Source organism: Myotis davidii, unplaced genomic scaffold, assembly GCF_000327345.1.
Source record: "Myotis davidii unplaced genomic scaffold, ASM32734v1 scaffold147, whole genome shotgun sequence".
NCBI lineage: Eukaryota > Metazoa > Chordata > Mammalia > Chiroptera > Vespertilionidae > Myotis > Myotis davidii.
The window spans coordinates 5,165,331-5,183,708 of record NW_006383010.1 but is presented as its reverse complement, the minus strand read 5'-3'; the positions used below and the strand labels follow the sequence as shown (position 1 = coordinate 5,183,708).

Below are 18,378 nucleotides of genomic sequence, written 5' to 3'. Positions count from 1 at the left end.
AGACCAAAGAGTTACATTGGATCCTTCTATTCTCCTCATCCCCTGCCTCCCAACCACTAGGAAATTCCATTGGCCTGACCTCCAAGTCCTGTCCGCTGCCTGTCCACAACTCTCCCTCACCACCACCCCCACCTGGACTATGGCAACAGTGTCATAAAGGACTTTCCGGTTTCCACACCTGCCTCCCACAATCTATATCACACAAAACAACTGCAGTGATCCTTCTGAAAGATGAATCAGAACAGGTCACTTCCTGCTTCAAACTCTGCAACAGGATCCTGAGCCCTGGGAAGAAAATCCCCACAGTTCCTCAGGAAACAGAGGCTCTGGCCCCCTCTCCTCTCACTACACTCCAGACACAGCACTTGCTTTGGGCTCCTGCAACCTAGAAAGCTAGTTCTGGCCTCGGGGTCTTCTCAGAAGCCTTTGCCTTTGCGTGGAAGCTCTTCTTCAGATCATCATAAGATCTTCCTCCTCATTCAGGTCTCAGCTCAAAGCAGCTTCCAGGACAGGATTTCCCTGACAGGGAGCCCGTCCCAGCAGCTTCTCCCCGGTCCCCATCTCCTCCTGTAGAGCATCACCCTATGCCATTTAGCACTTCCTGATATTTCCTCATATGTTCATTTTATTACTTGTTCTTGCTCTTTTGCCTTTTGACATACAAAGAGAGTAGGAACTCTGTCCACCTTTGAAGCCTGTACCCCGTGGGCTTAGATTAGCCTCTGGGTGATAATGCCTCAGAGTAGACAACAAACTGTCATGACCCCTTTAATGGCTTTCTATTGCCTGTGGATAAAGAATAACTCTATTTCCCATCCGGGGTTGCTCAGTGGTTGAGCGTCGACCTATGAACCAGGAGGTCATGGTTCGATTCCCGGTCAGGGCACATGGCTGGGTTTTGGGCTCCATCCCAGTAGGGGGCGTGTAGGAGGCAGCCAATTAATGATTCTCATCATTGATGTTTCTATCTCTATCTTCCTCTTCCTTCCTCTCTGAAATCAATAAAAATATATTATTTTTTGTTAAAAAAATAACTCTGTTAACAGATGCCACAGGCCACTTCTACCTGCCATCTCCACAGCAGTGAGAAACTGGAGCCTCCTCTCCTGGGGGCCTTCACCAGGGAGCCTCCCCCAGGAGGCCCCTCCTGCCCCTGTGGCTGGAGAAGTCCTTCTGCGGAAACACCTCTTCCTCGGGAACGCTTCTCTGGGCCCAGCCAGGTTCATTCTGCTTCCCAACCCGACAGCACCAGTATTTCACACTTATCCTTTAACTGGTGATTTGTAACTACTTATAATATAAATTTAAAAAAACTAAATTCTGTTTTCCTGACTAGCCTATACACTCTATACCCAGAGAATAAATTTATTCTATTTATTCAACAAAAACGTGATACTAAGTAGGATGCCTGACTATAAAACCAATGTGTTCTTCGAACATGGGGAAAATACAAACTACATACTCTCCCCTGTGTGAAAAGGCTAAAAGCCTTCCTGGAACTTGCCTGCTCCATCCCATGTCCCAGCAGGAGTATGAGTCTCTCCTCTCACTGCCCCACCTCCCACTCTGCCCCTATCACACCTGGAGCAAACTTGGGGCACCCTCTGCCCATCTTCCTGCTCCCCCCCACCTCACTTTAGCAACAAAGGGCCTGGCTTATCCCTGCAGTGCGGTTAGAAAGGCCAAGCACAACATCTAGCCTGCTTCTTACACCCAGAAGGGAGATCAGGTCAGTGTGGCATGAAGCCTCCAGACCTGGGTTAAATACAGAGGTGACCAGACCCTAGGATTGGAGATCGTTCCACCTCACACTATCAAGGCCATTAATGAGTCTAGGCCACCAAGGTGCAAAGACATAGGCCAAACTGCTGACACATGGGCTCATTAATTTAGTGCCTAAAATCCAGCTACGCTTTTCAGGAGATTGTTCACATGGTGTTGTGTTATGTATTTGAAATGTATAAACATTGATGTGAGGTGTCTTATCTTCTATAATTGTCGTCAGGTTGGGGAAGGCTGGTTAGCCTCTGCAGATAAACAGCTGGGCTCCCTGACTCCATCCTGCCCTACTGTGTGCCCTGACCCTGTTTGGAGAGCCCTTGGGGTACACAAGCACAGAAGCCTATGGGGTCGCTAGGCTGATATAGGGGGGGGGAGAGTGGGTCTTCTTTCACCTGGAAACTAAAGGAAACACAGCGGGTAAACCGCAGATTCTTTTAACCCAACTCCTCCAACAAAGGGCACCGTCATACAGGAACAAAAGGTCTTAGACCTTAGCTTTCAGGAGTCAGCAGGCAAAGATGGCCCCCAACGAAACTGAAATAATGGCCATCCATCCCAGGTACCTCTTCCTACTACCAGCCTCTGCATGTCCCTTTACAATTTTATGAGAACAAATAAAAAATACATATTCAACAAATGCTTAAAAATCCTATATAAGAAAAGTGTAATATGCAAATTGACCCTAATGGCAGAACGCCCAATCGCTTAATGCGCACTGACCACTAGGATGCAGATGCTCAACACAGAAGCTGCCCCCTGGTGGTCAGTTCGCTTCCTAAGGGGGAATGCTGCTCAGCCAGAAGACGGCTCATGGCTGGCCAGCACAGCAGCGGTGGCAGGAGCCTCTCCCGCCTCCACGGCAGCACTAAGGATGTCCGACTGCCGGCTTAGGCCTGATCCCCCAGGGAGTGGGCCTAAGCCGGCAGGTGGACATCCCCTAAGGGGTCCTGGACTATGAGAGGGCGCAGACCGGGCTGAGGGACCCCCCTCCCAAGTCATTCTAGTACATCGGTTCTCAGCCTGTGGGTCGGACCCCTTTGGGGGTCAAATGACCCTTTCACAAGGGTTGCCTAAGACCATCGGAAAACACATATTGAATATATAATTACATATTGTTTTTGTGACTAATCACTATGCTTTAATTATGTTCAATTTGTAACAATGAAAATAAATCCTGCATATCAGATATTTACATTACGATTCATAACAGGAGCAAAATTACAGTTATGAAGTAGCAACAAAAATAATTTTATGGTTGGGGATCACCACAACATGAGGAACTGTATTAAAGGGTCGCAGCATTAGGAAGATTGAGAACCACTGCTCTAGTATATAATAAAAAGAAACAAAAGCCATGTCATATTATGGAATACTGAGCACTGGGCCCCTAGTATATAATAAAAAGAAACATTTTTTAAAAATATGCAATACCGTAAAGGGATCTGAGTAAAAATACAATTTTAATGAACAAAATTTAATTTCATAAAGCTACTTTATGGAGCATCCTCCACACGCAACGTTTTAAAAATTATTGTTGAGGTTTTTCCCCTACTTTTAGGGAAAATATTCTTTTTCTAGCCACAGTACCAAGTCAGCCTTGTAGAAAAACATAGAAAAGTGGCAAGTTGGCAGACTAAGTAATTGGTTAGTATTCCATGAATGTACTTACGCAGTGGTGGTCTGCATGTCATGCCAGCTTTTGCTGAAGTTCTGTTTTAATTCATTCATCAGGTTCATGCCGAGTTTTTGCTTTATCTCAACCAGATGCCTTTCTTTCGCTGATAATACTTGTCGTAATGTTGTAATTTCGTCTTCCAGCTACAAGGAGGAGGGAAGCAGTGGGGAAAGATGTCAGACCAAGCTGAAACGTACACCTGCCCCAGGTGTGTGTGCGTGTGCGTGTGCGTGCGTGTGTGTGTGTGTGTGTGTGTGTGTGTGTTTTCTACCTTTGGATTCAAACTGTGATGTTAGCTCTTCCTGGGCCTCGAGGCTGCTAGCCTTCAGACTGGAGGCACACCCTGTTCCCCTAGGTCTCCAGCTTGCTGACTATAGATCTTGGGACCTGTTGGCATCCACAGTCACATCAGCTAATTCCCTATAATAAATCTCTTTCCGTATATAGAAACACTCCAGAGAAACAAAACCAAATATATGTATATATATATATATATACATATATTTGGTTTTGTTTCTCTGGAGAACCCTGACTAATACAGAAGAATGTTGCAGTAATACATTATTGGTTATGAACACTTTAGTTGGTCACTAGCTTAGTCCAGAAAGAATAAAGGTTTGGGAGGAAGGAACTGAGTCTGTACGTCTAAGAGACAGGAGCCTGAGAGCACTGTGTGTTCTTCCTGGGGGACCACACACCCAAGGAAGGGGGGAAACCAAGAGAGGATGACGGGAGCCTGAAAATAGGTTCTGCCTGCTGGATAATGCTGTCTGGTAACTTTTCTAGTCCTATGAATACCCATTTTTCTTGAGTCATTTTATCGAGGGGACATTGGCAGTTTCTAATTGTGATATAACACAAATTTCTAGCACCAATGCCATCATTTCATCCTTTTCAAAAGCCACGTCGCATTATGGAATACTGAGCATAAAATGCAACTTAGTGAAATGAAAGTGGGAGTGGATGTTCGTAGCACAGAAATAGTGAGCAAGTTTAGTTAAAAAGGGAGACAGAGGGAAAGAAACACCAAATAGATGTGCAGAGACCTCGGAGATGTCAGGAGCAACTGGTAATAAGATGAATGAGATCAAATCTCCGACACAAAATATTTTAATATATTGATAAGCTTATTAAAATGCATAATCTACTGCCGGTATTTACAAATATAAATATTCACTGGAGCTATAAAATAAAGTTAAAAGCCTTACTGCATACCTGCTACACACAAAGCACACACCAGGTCAGAGGTGATACTGGCCTCACACTAAGAAGCTTTTATTTATTTATTTTTAGATTCTTTTTTTCCTTTTTATTGAATTTATTGGAGTGACACTGGTTAACAGAATTATCCAGAATTCAGGTACACAATTCCACAACACACCTGTATACTGTATTGTGGGTTCACCACCCCAAGTCAAGTCTCCATCCATCACCATCTATTCCCCTATACCAGCCGTGGGCAAACTACGGCCCGCGGGCCGGATCCGGCCCGTTTGAAATGAATAAAACTAAAAAAAAAGAGACCATACCCTTTTATATAATGATGTTTACTTTGAATTTATATTAGTTCACACAAACACTCCATGCTTTTGTTCCGGCCCTCCGGTCCAGTTTAAGAACCCATTGTGGCCCTCGAGTCAAAAAGTTTGCCCACCCCTGCCCTATACCCTCCTCCACCTCCTCCCACTGAAGGAACTTTGAGATCACATGGCTACAGTCATAAAATAAAGGCCAAACTGTGTTAACAACAGATTCCTCTTTTAGAATGCAGACTTGATCTAAGATGTAGCCTTTGGGCAATACTGGCTTATTTTACGTCTCCCAGCACAAGGGCACGTCTTCCTAGTGCCAGCACTTGGTGAGCACACAACAATTAGGCAGGATGCAATACCCCCTCATCTCTGAGAAACGCAGAAATAAGAGAGAGAAGCGCGGAGGCTAATGCATTCTGGGGGATGAAAACATGCAAGCTGGTAACTTGAACACAGTGACGGGAGTCTGGTGTTATTTTCAGAATTCAGGCTCAGAAAGTGTTCGGAGTGAGATGCACTGGAAGCTCATTAATGTGGCCGAATGAAACAGGGATTTCTGAAAACACCGCAGGTTATTTATGTTCATGGGGTCTCCATTTAGAACCCAGGCTTTTCTTGATTATAAAAGTAACACATACTCAGCGTTGAACATTTAGAAAATGTAGAATGTGCAAAAAACGCATTGATAGAATCCCAGAACCCAGAAAAATCAAGTGATTTTCTAAAAGCTGGTCTATCACAGAGGTTGCATCTGCACTTAAGCCTGGACTGTTATATGAAGGAGTTACATTTTAGCATAGAATCAGTTAACTTACACTGGCCCACAGAACATAAACTTTGGACACCACCACTGACATGAACAGGTCGTGCACAGAATTCCAGGCCGTAAGGAAACGCGGAGCTGCTGCACGCTCGGCGAAGGCTGACTTTGGTCCGCGCTCCGGAATGTGTGGCCGGGTTGAAGTCAACCGAGTGGTTCTGGATCAGTGGCCACAGACAAACGCAGCCAAAGATGCAGGCTCTGTGCTTATAAAAATAACGTCTGCTGTGCCAGAGGAGTAAGCTGATTTTATGAAGTTATTTTAGGGTGTGTCTTGGGAAAGCACCTGAAAAATCTTCAATATGATTATGAACTGTCACGAACACACAGTCTCAGGACCTCAGAGCTTGAGGAGTCTGCAGTGGACCAAGGGGGCCGAGGGTACGGTGGAGCTCGGAGCTCTGTCCCCAGCCTGCAGAAGAGGCCAGAGCCAGGGGTGAAAGCCTTGCTTCTGATAAACCAGGAGCTTCCTGCCCTCAGAGCCAGGGATTCAGAATGGAGAGGCGATGCTGGCTTCACCCCCCTCGCCCTGCTGCTTATTGTACTCAGGAAGCCCCGTGTCCAGCTCTTTCCTTCTCTAATGTAACCAACCGCTCCTTAGCCAAGTGTTCAAGGGTTAGTAGGTGCTGCAAACAAAACACTTGAACAGAGGGTTGCATTCACAATGAGCCAGGCATCCTCCTCGCCTCTAAGTCCAAATGCCCCAACAACTACCTGAGATCTAATGAAGCCTGCATCCAGCACAGCTTTCCTCTCTATCCCCAGAGCTTTATTCTTCTGCAAAAGAGCACAACTCAATAAATCCAGTTGCTCTACGACTAACTTTTTTGTGACAAAACTAAATTATTTCAAAGTGTTTGTTGAGCTACACTGTTGACCTAAAACAAGAACTGCTCTTCAAAAGCAGCTTGTACTTGCAGGGTCTTGAAGGAATTCCAGCAGGTTTGTAAGTGGTTTATCATCCCCATGGTATTGTGATACTAAAAGAGTAGGAGCTGCTAATTATCATTGTTGCTTAAGCAGCATAGCCATTCAATTTTGTGCTGTCAGCAACAAATAATGGACAATTAGCATTACAAAATCCCCCCCAAAATAAATCATCTTGCAATACATCATTTATCAAATTTTACTGAATGTAATATAACAATTGTAATATGGGACTTATATAAAAGTAATAGTAACTCTCAAGATCCAGAGATAGACATTGGAATAATAAGATTCCTAAACATACCTGAACTAATTCTGCCTTTAACTCTTCTCTCTCCTCGTCGGAGAGCATGCTAGAGAAGTCAGCACTGGCTACTGCGTCTTCATCTCTTCCTCGCAGGGGTTCAGTCTCCAACAGACCTTTAGGCAAGATTGATAGAACATAACGCAATGTTTAAAATGAATGGACAAATAAGACAAAACAAAAACAGATTCATAGCAACAGAGACCAAAAAGATGGTTGTCAGAGGGAAGGGGAGGGGAGTTGGTGAAAAAGGTGAAGGAAAATACAGTAAATAAAATTGTGATAAGTTTGCTGATGTGATCACATGGATGAAACCTGGGAACAAGATTCTGAGTGAAAAAAAAACAAGTTGCAGAAGCACACAGAGTACGGCTCCACTTATATGAAGTTGCAAAACTAAATAAAGTATTGCAAAACTAAATAAAGTATTTAAGGATAGATTTATGAAGGAAAGCAAGGCAATGATAAAGCATTCAGGACCATGGTTTGCTCTGAGGCAGTCGGGGCAGAGAGGGGGATGAAGAGGATGGGAGTGTGGGAACCTATAGGACATCTCTGTGGTGTTAATGGTAGTGGTCCATTTCTGGGACACCGTGCATAAGTATTTTCTGTACTTTACAATGTATTTTGTAAATATTTTTTGTATACTTAGTATTATTATTCAATAAAACAATTAAAATATATATAGTTTGTTGAAAGTCAAAAGAAAAAGGTAAATAATTATCCTACAAAATCATAATCATTCTAGTTAAAGAGTAAAAATATGGCCCAATTTGCAAAATTCTTCTGAAGCTGGCCTCACCCTCTCTCTCTTTTTTTAAATGACTACACTTATATTTATTTATTTATTTATTTATTTATTTATCCTCACCTAAGTATATTGTTCCATTGATATTTTAGACAGAATGGAAAGGAGGGGGAGAGACAGAGAGAGAAAAACATCTATGCGAGAGAGATACTTTGATTGGTTGCCTCTCACAGGAGCCCCCACCATGGCCAGGGGATCCAGTCTGCAACCAGGGTAAGTGCCCTTGACTGGAATTGAACCTGGGACCCTTCAGTCCTCAGGCTGGTGCTCTATCCACTGAGCTAAACCGGCTAGGACTGGCTTCACTTTTAAGTCCACTGTACCCACATCTTTTTGTCTGAATCAATGGTGCATCATCAGCACTTTGTATTACTGCTGATACCCTAACACACATCAGTGAACATGGCATCTTGCTGACCCAAGTTCATCAGATCCTCGTCCCCTCTATGTACTCCAGAGGCCAGTTTCACTGCTCAGTAATGTTCTTTTTCATGAGGAATACCTGTTTATTGTAGAAGACAGGAAAATAAAATTATCCGTTTCTAATTAAAATCACTATTATTCACACCACTCCAAAATAAGTATCCTTTTGGTCCATCCTTGCTGACATTTCTTCTGTGCACACATGCATATTTTCTTATGTATTTTATATGCATTTACTAGTACTGTTGTGAACTTGATTTATTTGTTCATTGGATAGGATATCATGAAAATCCTTTATGTTTAAAACCATGTATCAACATGCGTACATTCTCGTGTGTGAATGATAATTTATCCTGTTTATTGGGAAGCCGCAGGGAACGTCTCCTAGCCAAGTCATAAGGCAAATCCTTGATGATTTCGTATACATGGTATTACTGAGTCAAAGGGCACGGGACGGACCTTTTGAAACCCACTGCATTCATTCCCCAAAGAGGCTGTGCCAGTTTCATGTATACATCAGCAACCTACGAGAATATCTCTAGATTCTGTACAAAAATGTAAATAAGTCATTTAAAGGGGAAACACATGGTCATTTATTTCTGTGAGTAAATATTTGTTTACATGTGGCCAATGTATTTTTAAAATATATTTTTATTGATTTCAGAGAGGAAGGGAGAGGGAGAGAGAGTTAGAAACATCAATGATGAGAGAGAATCATTGATTGGCCAAGGCCTTCTGCATGCTCCTTACTGGGGATCGAGCCCACAACCCAGGCATGTGCCCTTGACCGAAATCAAACCTGGGACCCTTCAGTCTGCAGGCCCATGATCTATCCACTAAGCCAAACCAGCTAGGGTGCCCAATGCATTTTTAGACCGTTTTCTAGGATAAATGTCTAAATCAAGAATCAGCAGCAATTCCAAGCACAGGTTTAAGAGCTGGGTCTGGAAGGTAAGCTACCACCCTGCACCTGGGGCTAGGAAGCAGTATGTAGGACATTCTGGTCTTCTCCCCGACTCAGCCTGGCCCTGGGACTCAGGGATATTGCTCAAATTTAGCTGGAACACAAATCCTCAAAGTTTCCTTCTCTTGACAGTGTGAGAGGGCATGTGTCAGGAAAGGGAATAGACAATAGTTCCAGGTAGTTAGACTTTTCAAGACATCAAACATTTTTAGTATCTTCCTATATTCTAGGAAGAAAATTCAAAATCCAACTGAATTGATAATACAGGAATTGGGAAAGTTCTAGTGAATTTAGGGAAGGGTAGACCCCCACACGCAGCAGGAAGCGTCTACTTTCCAGGGGGGAGATCCATAAACTTTATAGTGAGGCATTCTGCACCAGCCTTCAGCTCTGATGTGTCCTATGTCCCACTCCTCAAAGACATCATGAATCTTTCAAAGTCTCACTCCCAGAAACCAGCCATTCAGGAAATCTGCCTGGAGGCTAGGTAGCTAGTTACTTCACCTCAAATTAGATCAATTACCATCTTCATTCTCATCTTTGAAATTGAATGACAGTTCCCCGTCTTCTTTTTCGACTTCTGTATCTATTTCCCTGCTACAGCCTCTTCCAGTGGGTATTCTCTGAGTGACACAGTTCAGCACTGGGGGCCACGTGCATATAAACAGAATGAAATCAAGACCTGCTTTTCACCAGAATATGCTCTGCTCAGTGGGCTAGTGAAGCAGCGATCAAATCATGAGGTCAAAGGGTAAATCCAGAATCAAAGAGGAGTTGGTTAAAAAAGTGATTAACCAATAAAACTAAATCAGAAGCAGAAAGAAAGAAAAAGCAAATGATGAGATACCAAGTGGTAGACGATAATGTGAGGGCAGTAAAATGCATATAAATTAACCTAGTTCCTATGAAAGTAGATATTAGAAGGGATTAAAAACATATTTTTAATAAAAAATAATAGGGAAAACTTCAGAAAGCACAGTTTTTAGCAGGTACAGTACATAATGAGGCAACTTCATGAATCTGATTTTCTCTTCCGAACGCCCTCTTCTATAGCTCAGCTCTGGTCAAGTTCAAGAGCCCCGCCCTCTCCTCCAGCCCAAGATGGTTTTGGCTTCCTGCTGCCATGGTTCTGAGGAGCTTCACCATCCCCTCTTGGTTTCCCGTAACTCTTCCCATCTTCTAATAGTCCCTTCATTAAGCTCTCTTGAATCAGGCACCCCCTGAGAATGCCATCCATCTGTTTCTCTCCTGGGCCCTGACTGGTACAGAAAGGCTGCCCCAATTTCCTTTTTGAGCTCTAGAAAAAAAATATCGTTCAGGCCAGCCCACACCAACCTGGAGCACAGCCAGTGCCTGCAAACCAGACAGGGGCTGGGTGGTTGCCAAAATCGGTCTGTGGTGTTTACTTCCCCAACTGACACTTCTCAGTCAGTTAACCATACACGGGCTCCAGAACTCCCCACAGTACTTAGGGAGAATCCTGCTACCTTGGCAAGAGGTTGGTGCCCCCACAGCAGACGCTCGGGTTACGGGCCCTGGCGAGGTGGAGAAAATCTCCCACCAACGAGAGCCAAGCGAGGCTGAATCAGCTGGGAAGGGCTACTGGGCCCAAACTCAGCAGAGAAAGACAAGATCAAGAGGCAGATCTGCAGAAGTGTCAGCATCAGAAGTTATCAGGCCCCAGCTGCTGGAAGAGCAACGAGAACACGAGGCACCACATGGGCCCTTCCTGCTTCCATGTACCTGACACCACCTCAGCCAGGGCAAGGGAAAGGGCGCTGACACAGAAGAAATCTGAGCTAGAAGGTACTCCCACCGAGAAAATGGGTATTATTTAAAGGGTCTTTTTAAATTATTGCATTGGAATGGACTAGACCTATTTTTCTTCCCCACTTTGCAAAGCCTAAGGGCCAATAACCAGATCAGGTACAGGTTTTTTAAAAAAATGGAGCCCATGTATGTACACCATGATATAGGGTAAATAAGTGTTGCCATCCGGCCACAGGAGTAGTTTGCACTTAAAGACAGTCATTTTACTGTCACTTTCATGCAATAAAATATACAGAGTTAACAAAGGTAACAGATATCCACAGGTCTGACTCCAGTGCAGGAACTGTGCCTTTCCATCGGCTAGGTGACATTTTTGTCACCTAGAGCACTTGTCAGATGCTACCATGCTCCTGCTTTCACTATACCTACAATCGGCCAGTGGTGACTCATTTAAGTCTCCCATGCGGTGCTAAATGACACAACAAACCGAACCAGATCACCTGAGAAGTCACTGCAGCTGGTCCCCACCTTGCTGGTGAGGACCCTCACTCATGGGACCTGGCTCAGGGTCTGGCTCAGTCACATGTTGGGCTCTCACTTAGGCCAGTCTGACTCCAAAGCGTATCTCCTTCTCTGTCTTACAACCACTGAAGAATAGTAAACAAAAGACGTTGGAAAGTACAAATCAAAAGGTGAGTTTTGGATCAGAGTGCCCCCTTTAGCTTTGAAACAAAATCTCCCATTGGTACCAACACACTTCTGATGCACCCCGTCTAGCACTCCAATGGATTCAGTGGTTCTCAACCTTCTGGCCCTTTAAATACAGTTCCTCATGTAGTGACCCAACCCTAAAATTATTTTCGTTGCTACTTCATAACTGTAATGTTGCTACTGTTATGAATCATAATGTAAATATCTGATATGCAGGATGGTCTTAGGTGACCCCTGTGAAAGGGTCGCTCGACCACCAAAGCAGTCATGACCCACAGGTTGAGAACCGCTGGATTAGGTCATGGCTTCATGCATATGATTGAAACAGTACAGACAGCTGTGTGTTAAAATGATTACAAACTATGACTTCAGATGAGTGACCATATTTTGCATCATTGAAAAATATATAAAAGTTACAGAATTTCTTTTTTGAAAAAAATAGTTTTATTAATTTCAGAGAGGAAGGGAGAGGGAAAGATAGAAACATCAATGATGAGAAAGAATCACTGATTGGCTGCCTCCTGCACAGCCCACACTGGGGATCAAGCTGGCAAGCCAGGCATGTGTCCTGACTGGAATTGAACTGTGACCTACTGATTCATAGGTTGATGCTCAACCACTGAGCCATACCACCTAGGCCAGAATTTCCTTTAAGTAGCAAAATAAGCTTGCATGTAAGTGTATGAACCATATTAAGAAATTAACAAATAAATCCATCTCTATAACCAAGCAAAGGAATAAAAGCATATATTTGCAAAAAGAATACAAAATTATCCCGGGACTTCATAAAAGAAAGGATGCAATAAAGTAGCTTAAATAAAAATTCACCATGTTTTAAATAATAAATTTAAGACTGTAATATTTATTACTTAATTATACTTTCTTCATGACATTTGGTAAAAATAACTTCAGGCAAATATAAAATTTCAAAATATCTTTTATTCCTCACGGGAAAAACTATTGAGCTAATCTCATTAATGTTGGATTTACGATTATCTTTAAGCACACAAAATTTTATACATGCTAATTCTAGGAGGATGGAAATTAAAGTTATAAAACAAATTTCTTTATTAGAGTCCTTTCTACACATTTCCTAAGCCTACCACAAAAATTAAATATTATTTCTATAGACCTCCATTATTGAACTGCTTTTCATTCACTTACCAATAACTTGTATTAAATATGTCTGTAGCCCTGGCATTTTAGCAAAGGCCTCAAGTGCTAAGAACAATACAATGGGAGCTTACCATTCCTACATCCTCAAGCCAAGGCTTGAACCCTAGTGCATGACACACTGAAAGATTTGAAAAGGGGATCTGCCAGGGCCTAGAGTCATCTACCGCTAGCCTTGAGAGTAGGGTAAAGAGTGAAATAGGAAGAGAGCAGCAGTGTAAGAAATTTGCTTTCTCAGAAAAGCAATAATTAAAGACAAATTGTAATCTCACCTCCCAGAGTTCACCACTATAAAACTTTCATGTACATCTCTCCAGTTCTTCTCCTATACACCCACACTTTTTTTTACTTTACACCTCTCAAATTAGAATACTTCTTACAATCAATGGTGTCTTACAATTAATTGGCATACTTTTTCGTTCTTAATGCTGTATAAAACAATGGGTATCTTAAAATCTTTGGCATCCTAGCTTTGAAAAATTTTATCTATATATATATAAAAGCCTAAGCAACTGGACGACCTGATGACCAGCTGGTAGCTATGATGTGCACTGACCACCAGGGAGCAGACGCTCAATGCAGGAACTGCCCCCTGGTGGTCAGTGTGCTCCCATAGCGGGAATGCCGCTCAGCTAACCAGTGGGCGCCAGCTGGCGAGGTCATGGCCGTGCGAGCCTCTCCCCTGGACACTCCCCCTACATGCCTGAGCAGCGACAGTGGCAGGCACAGCGGGTCCCCTGGATGAGCCATTGGGCTCCAGGCTCAGGCTCCACCCCAGCCACCTGCTGCTTCGCGCACTATTTTGTGCTGTGCAGGATCAATGTGACAGCAGACTGGAGCCCAAGGAGCTGGTGGGTAAGGCTGGGTTGCAACAGCGCAGAGGTCCACTGATCCCCGCAGGCCCAGCCAAGGGACCCCACCAGTGCAAGAATCCATGCACTTGGCCTCTAGTATAGATATAGATATATTTTAAAATCTAATATATAACATATATATTTAGATATACCCATAATATACACAAATAAGATCATACTATTTTTTCAGACTTTATCTTCTCATCTTTTTTCATCTCATCTGAAACCAGACCATATCAAAGGTCTCCAATTGATCCCATAATATACTCTCCCCAGAAACACATTGGGCAGGTGGCATCAAGACAAAAGATCTCAGATTTTACCCAATTTACGAGCTAACAAGTTAGCCTGCCCATAGTTTCATGGGTGCTGGCAGAAGACCCAAGACTCCTGGATCAGATACTCAGCATGAACAACACATTCAGGTTTTTCCCTTGTCACCAAGTTCCATGGAGGAGTGACGTGGAGGGACCTAGATGGAACATGCTCACACAGTGAGTGTCCATCACAACTGAAGAACCCAAGCTCAGGAAACCTGATTGATTTCCATAGACAGCAAGCAAACCTGCTGACCGCCACCCTGGAGGGAGAGGTCATCTTTATTCTACTGGACTGTAGGCAACCTGACTTCTGCTCTAGAGATAGATACCATCTCTACCTTCCAAGGCTGTTTCCTACAAACATCCTTGAAAGGATAGTTCATAAAAAAAAAAACAAAACAAGGTTGTCAGTATCTCTGCTTGCAAAATGGGCAGAAATTCAAGAGCTCTATGAAGAATCATTTTGTAGAGGTGGTTTCCCATTTTGCAAATGAAGAAATGATGGCTCAAAGTGTTAAATAACTTACCCAACCTTACATGGTTGGTAACTGGTGGATTTAAGCATTGAACGAAAGTTTATCAGGTTACAGAGTTCATGTTTTTTCAACTCGACCACAATATCTCATGCTGAGATGGGACAGGGCTAAAATGTCCCTCTATCCCACCCAGAAAACCTTCTGCTCCGCAAGAGTGAGGTTTACTGAAGGTCGAGGCCTGTAAGTTTAAAATCTGTAGCCTCCCCACTGTTGAGCATTGCCAAGAGTTCAGGGTAGGTCTGCATCTCCTAAACGCTCTTAAATAGGAGTTGCTCAACTAATGTTTACTGAATTAGATCTCCAAGGATAGAAAATCAAACTGTGAAGTCTTCTTGATGCCCTTTTCCTTATCATTTTGTTATCTGTCATATTTGTCTACCCTTTTTAATTTTCATTGCCATGACAGTGATTTAGGTTTTATCACTACACACCCAACTACTGAAATCTTAGCTAAATTTTATTTCCTTGCTTGCAATCTCCCCACTCCCCAGCCTACACAACACTCAAATCAATATTTTGAACATATTACTTTCATCATGTCAAAACTCAGTTCAAAACACATTCAGTGGATGGAGTCACTTCCAGCCTAAATTTGAAAATTTGTATGCTAGCATTCCAGTGATGATTCCAATTAGCCAGCCTATGATTTTCCCACGACACTTTGAAACCAGCCAGTCTACCATCTGCAGTGTCCCTCAGTCATGCTTCTATTCTACCCTATGCTTTTATGCCTCTTCATCACTCTCAAAAGCCTCCACCACTTCCTCCTCAGTCTCCCTTCTAAGAATCCTACCAAGTGGCCAACAACACTAGAATAACAAGTAACATGCTGTGTGCCTTAAATTGATCTAAAGTGTTGACTTTTTTGCTTTCTATTCATATTACTATATATTACTATTAAATATTATGTACAGTATGTTACATTATGACTTGCATTATAAATTGCATTAACACACATAATACTATTATTATAATTATAGCTAAACAACTTTATGAAAAAAATATTTCTGACTCTGTCCTGTAGAAGTTTATTGTCCTTCTTAAAACATGAATACATGAGTCACCGCTATTAATAGCCCTGTTTTCTAAAGCTTTGGTTTCATTTAATAATGTAGCTAAAAAAAGAAGTCGCATCTATAATACACAGCTTGAGTGTGCACGAATCAGGTGAATAAAGAAAGATTTTATGCTTTTTACTAAATATATTAGCAGAAGATGCTTCTGAGGTTGTAGGAGGTTAGATTAAATTCTTATAATCCATTTTTCAGCTTAAAAAAATTCTGCTTAGGTGACAATTCAAATCGATGCCAATTAAAATTGACTCTAGTGTCTAAAGAAAAATTTGTGACTAGTCAAAACCAAATTTTGGCTAAAGATGGAAGTGACATACTATGAGATAGAAATCAACAATAGCCCTAGCTGATTTGTCTCGGTTGATAGTGTTAGACTGCGGACCAAAGAGTCCAGGCATCATTCAGGTCAAGGGCACATACCTCAGTTGCAGGCTCCTCCTTGGCCCAGGCCCTGGTTGGGGCTCATGCAGGAAGCAACCAATCGATGTGTTTCTTTCACATCAATATTTCTCTCTGTCTTTCCCTCTCTCTTCCACTTTCTCCAAAAATCAATGGAAAAAATATCCTCAGTTGAGGATTAAAAAAAAAAATCAACAAATATATGGAAATATGCCCTTCCATTTCTCATTCACTCATATGTACAAGATGACTGTCTTCCTACTCCAAGAAGAAACCTAGCTTTGATGTAAAATTCTTAGGTAATTTGTGTATTGTTGAAGTAACCAATATTCACTAGAATACTAAAGATTGCAGAAAACAATGGTACCCAATAGTTAAATATGTACCATGCCGCCTTCAAGGGTGAGCAACCTTCAAGGAGGTCAAACAAATTAGGGATTCACAAAAACCTAAATTATCATTTCTGTGACTAAGGTCTGACCAGAACTCCTATTCATCTCCAGGAATAATAATCCCAGAGAGCCTGAAGAGCACCCAAGTACCCCAGGCTCCCCTCGTCTCATGCCTAACTCATGGCTTTAGGGTGCTCCTGAAGGCATTGAGAGCTGTAGGGATTAGGGTGATGAATGGATAGGCCTTGCTTGCCTGAAGGGGGACTGTGACACCGCCCAGGGCCATGAGAGTGGCTTGCTTCATGACATCATTTTACTGGGCTAACTACAGAAACTAGCATTGCGTTAATACACAGCTTTGATTACTGTGTAAGACCAGTTGGCCATTCAGGCTGGCATCCTCTGGTAGGCTGCATACTGAAATGATATTGTATTCCAAGATATCACATATGAAGCTTAAATTCATATCATTTCCTGTGGTTTGGTTCACACTGCAATGATGAGCCTCTTAGATGACAGTCTCTACTAACCAATCTCCAGGGAGACTGATTTGCCAAGTAGATCAAATAACTTAAGGCAATTTCTGTGCTTTTTACAACCTCAGAATAAAATCTACTTGAGGGACTAAATGAACAGCAAAGGATGATTGGTAAGCATTGGGAAGACTGATTTTAGTTAACTGTTAATTCTGTAGAAAATTTTAAAAAATTGTTTTATAAGTAGGTCAAGGGAACAAGTATAGGAAACACAGATTTTGGTTTTTTGAAATGAAAGCCAGAAATAGAGAAGCTTACGTTTCGTACAGATGATGTGGTAAATGTGCTCCTGCAGGAGTTGCTTCTGAACTTCACTCCAGAGGGACCAACTTCAATCACAACCAAAGAGTGAGCCGCTCAGACCTAAGCTTTTATGCCTCTCATGAGGTCACATGACCTCACCCACACCAATGGCTTCTGCTGGTCATGAGCATGTCAGTGACTACCCTCAAAACCACGGAGGTTAATTTTCAATTAAAAGATGTAAACTATTTATCACAAATCTCCTCAGCTTCAAATGTAAGATTTAAGCATTTAGGATGTTCTTCCCATTTCAAATCACTATTTGTTACCCTTGAAAGGCACAGTTTGACACACTTACAAAACAGATGCAACTGCATAAAACAGCAACTCAGGCCACAATAACCCCCAAACAAAGACATAACAACACAGCAGCCACACAGTCGAATAAAGAACACCAAACAAATAGTTATAGAAAACCAAAAATAGCTAATGTTCCTGATGCATAGACTCTGGGAACTTCCTTTTCTGAGTAAACACATCGCATGAGAAAAATAAAACTATTACAGGAATGTGTATAGACAAACCATACATAGGTTGACCATTTTAACCTTTATGACATCCTTTTTTTCTGCATCTCCACCCTCATTTTACCCCCGCCCCTCCCCAACGCACGCGCGCACACACACGCGCACACACACACACACACATATTCAAGTTTACCTCTTCTGGTACTCGGGAAAGGAAGACAAATATGACAAAAGATAAATCTCAGGATTTAACAGCCAGACTTAGATTTCTGCCTTCAGCAAGACTGGAGACAGTCTCACTTGTATCAGTAAGAAAACTCCAGGGTAATAAATTACTCTAAATTCAAATTCATTAAGAAAAAGTAACACTCATTTAAAGAAAAGGAAGTCCCTCCTGTTTCTCCTGCTCCTCCCATTCTCCTCCTTCTTATACCATTAGACTTGAGAACTGGATTTTCCATTCATTTGCTTGGTGAGTTGTCCCGAGAGACCCAGCACTCGGAGACAGACAGATCTGTGTCTGCTGCCAGCTTCACTGGACAGGCTACATTCCCATTCTCAGTCATGCTCACTGGGCTTTATAAAGTGCTGGGCCATCCTTTAGGGCGA

The 18,378-nt window shown here is 42.5% G+C and overlaps 1 protein-coding gene across 8 annotated transcripts in view; it reads right to left on the bottom strand.

Moving 5' to 3' along the window:
- The window catches only part of TPD52L1 (tumor protein D52-like 1), a 59,809-nt gene that overhangs the window by 14,387 nt on the left and 27,044 nt on the right, over window positions 1–18,378 (bottom strand). For 7 of the 8 annotated variants that reach the window (XM_006778440.2, XM_015557826.1, XM_006778441.2 and 4 more), the window contains exons 2-3: window positions 7,041–7,156; window positions 3,452–3,600 (exon numbers count right to left, since the gene is read on the bottom strand). In XM_006778440.2, the coding sequence (XP_006778503.1) occupies window positions 3,452–3,600; window positions 7,041–7,156 (265 nt within the window). Of the gene's footprint in view, window positions 1–3,451; window positions 3,601–5,804; window positions 6,029–7,040; window positions 7,157–18,378 lie in introns of those variants that run through there. The other variant, XM_006778443.2, reaches the window with a different exon arrangement.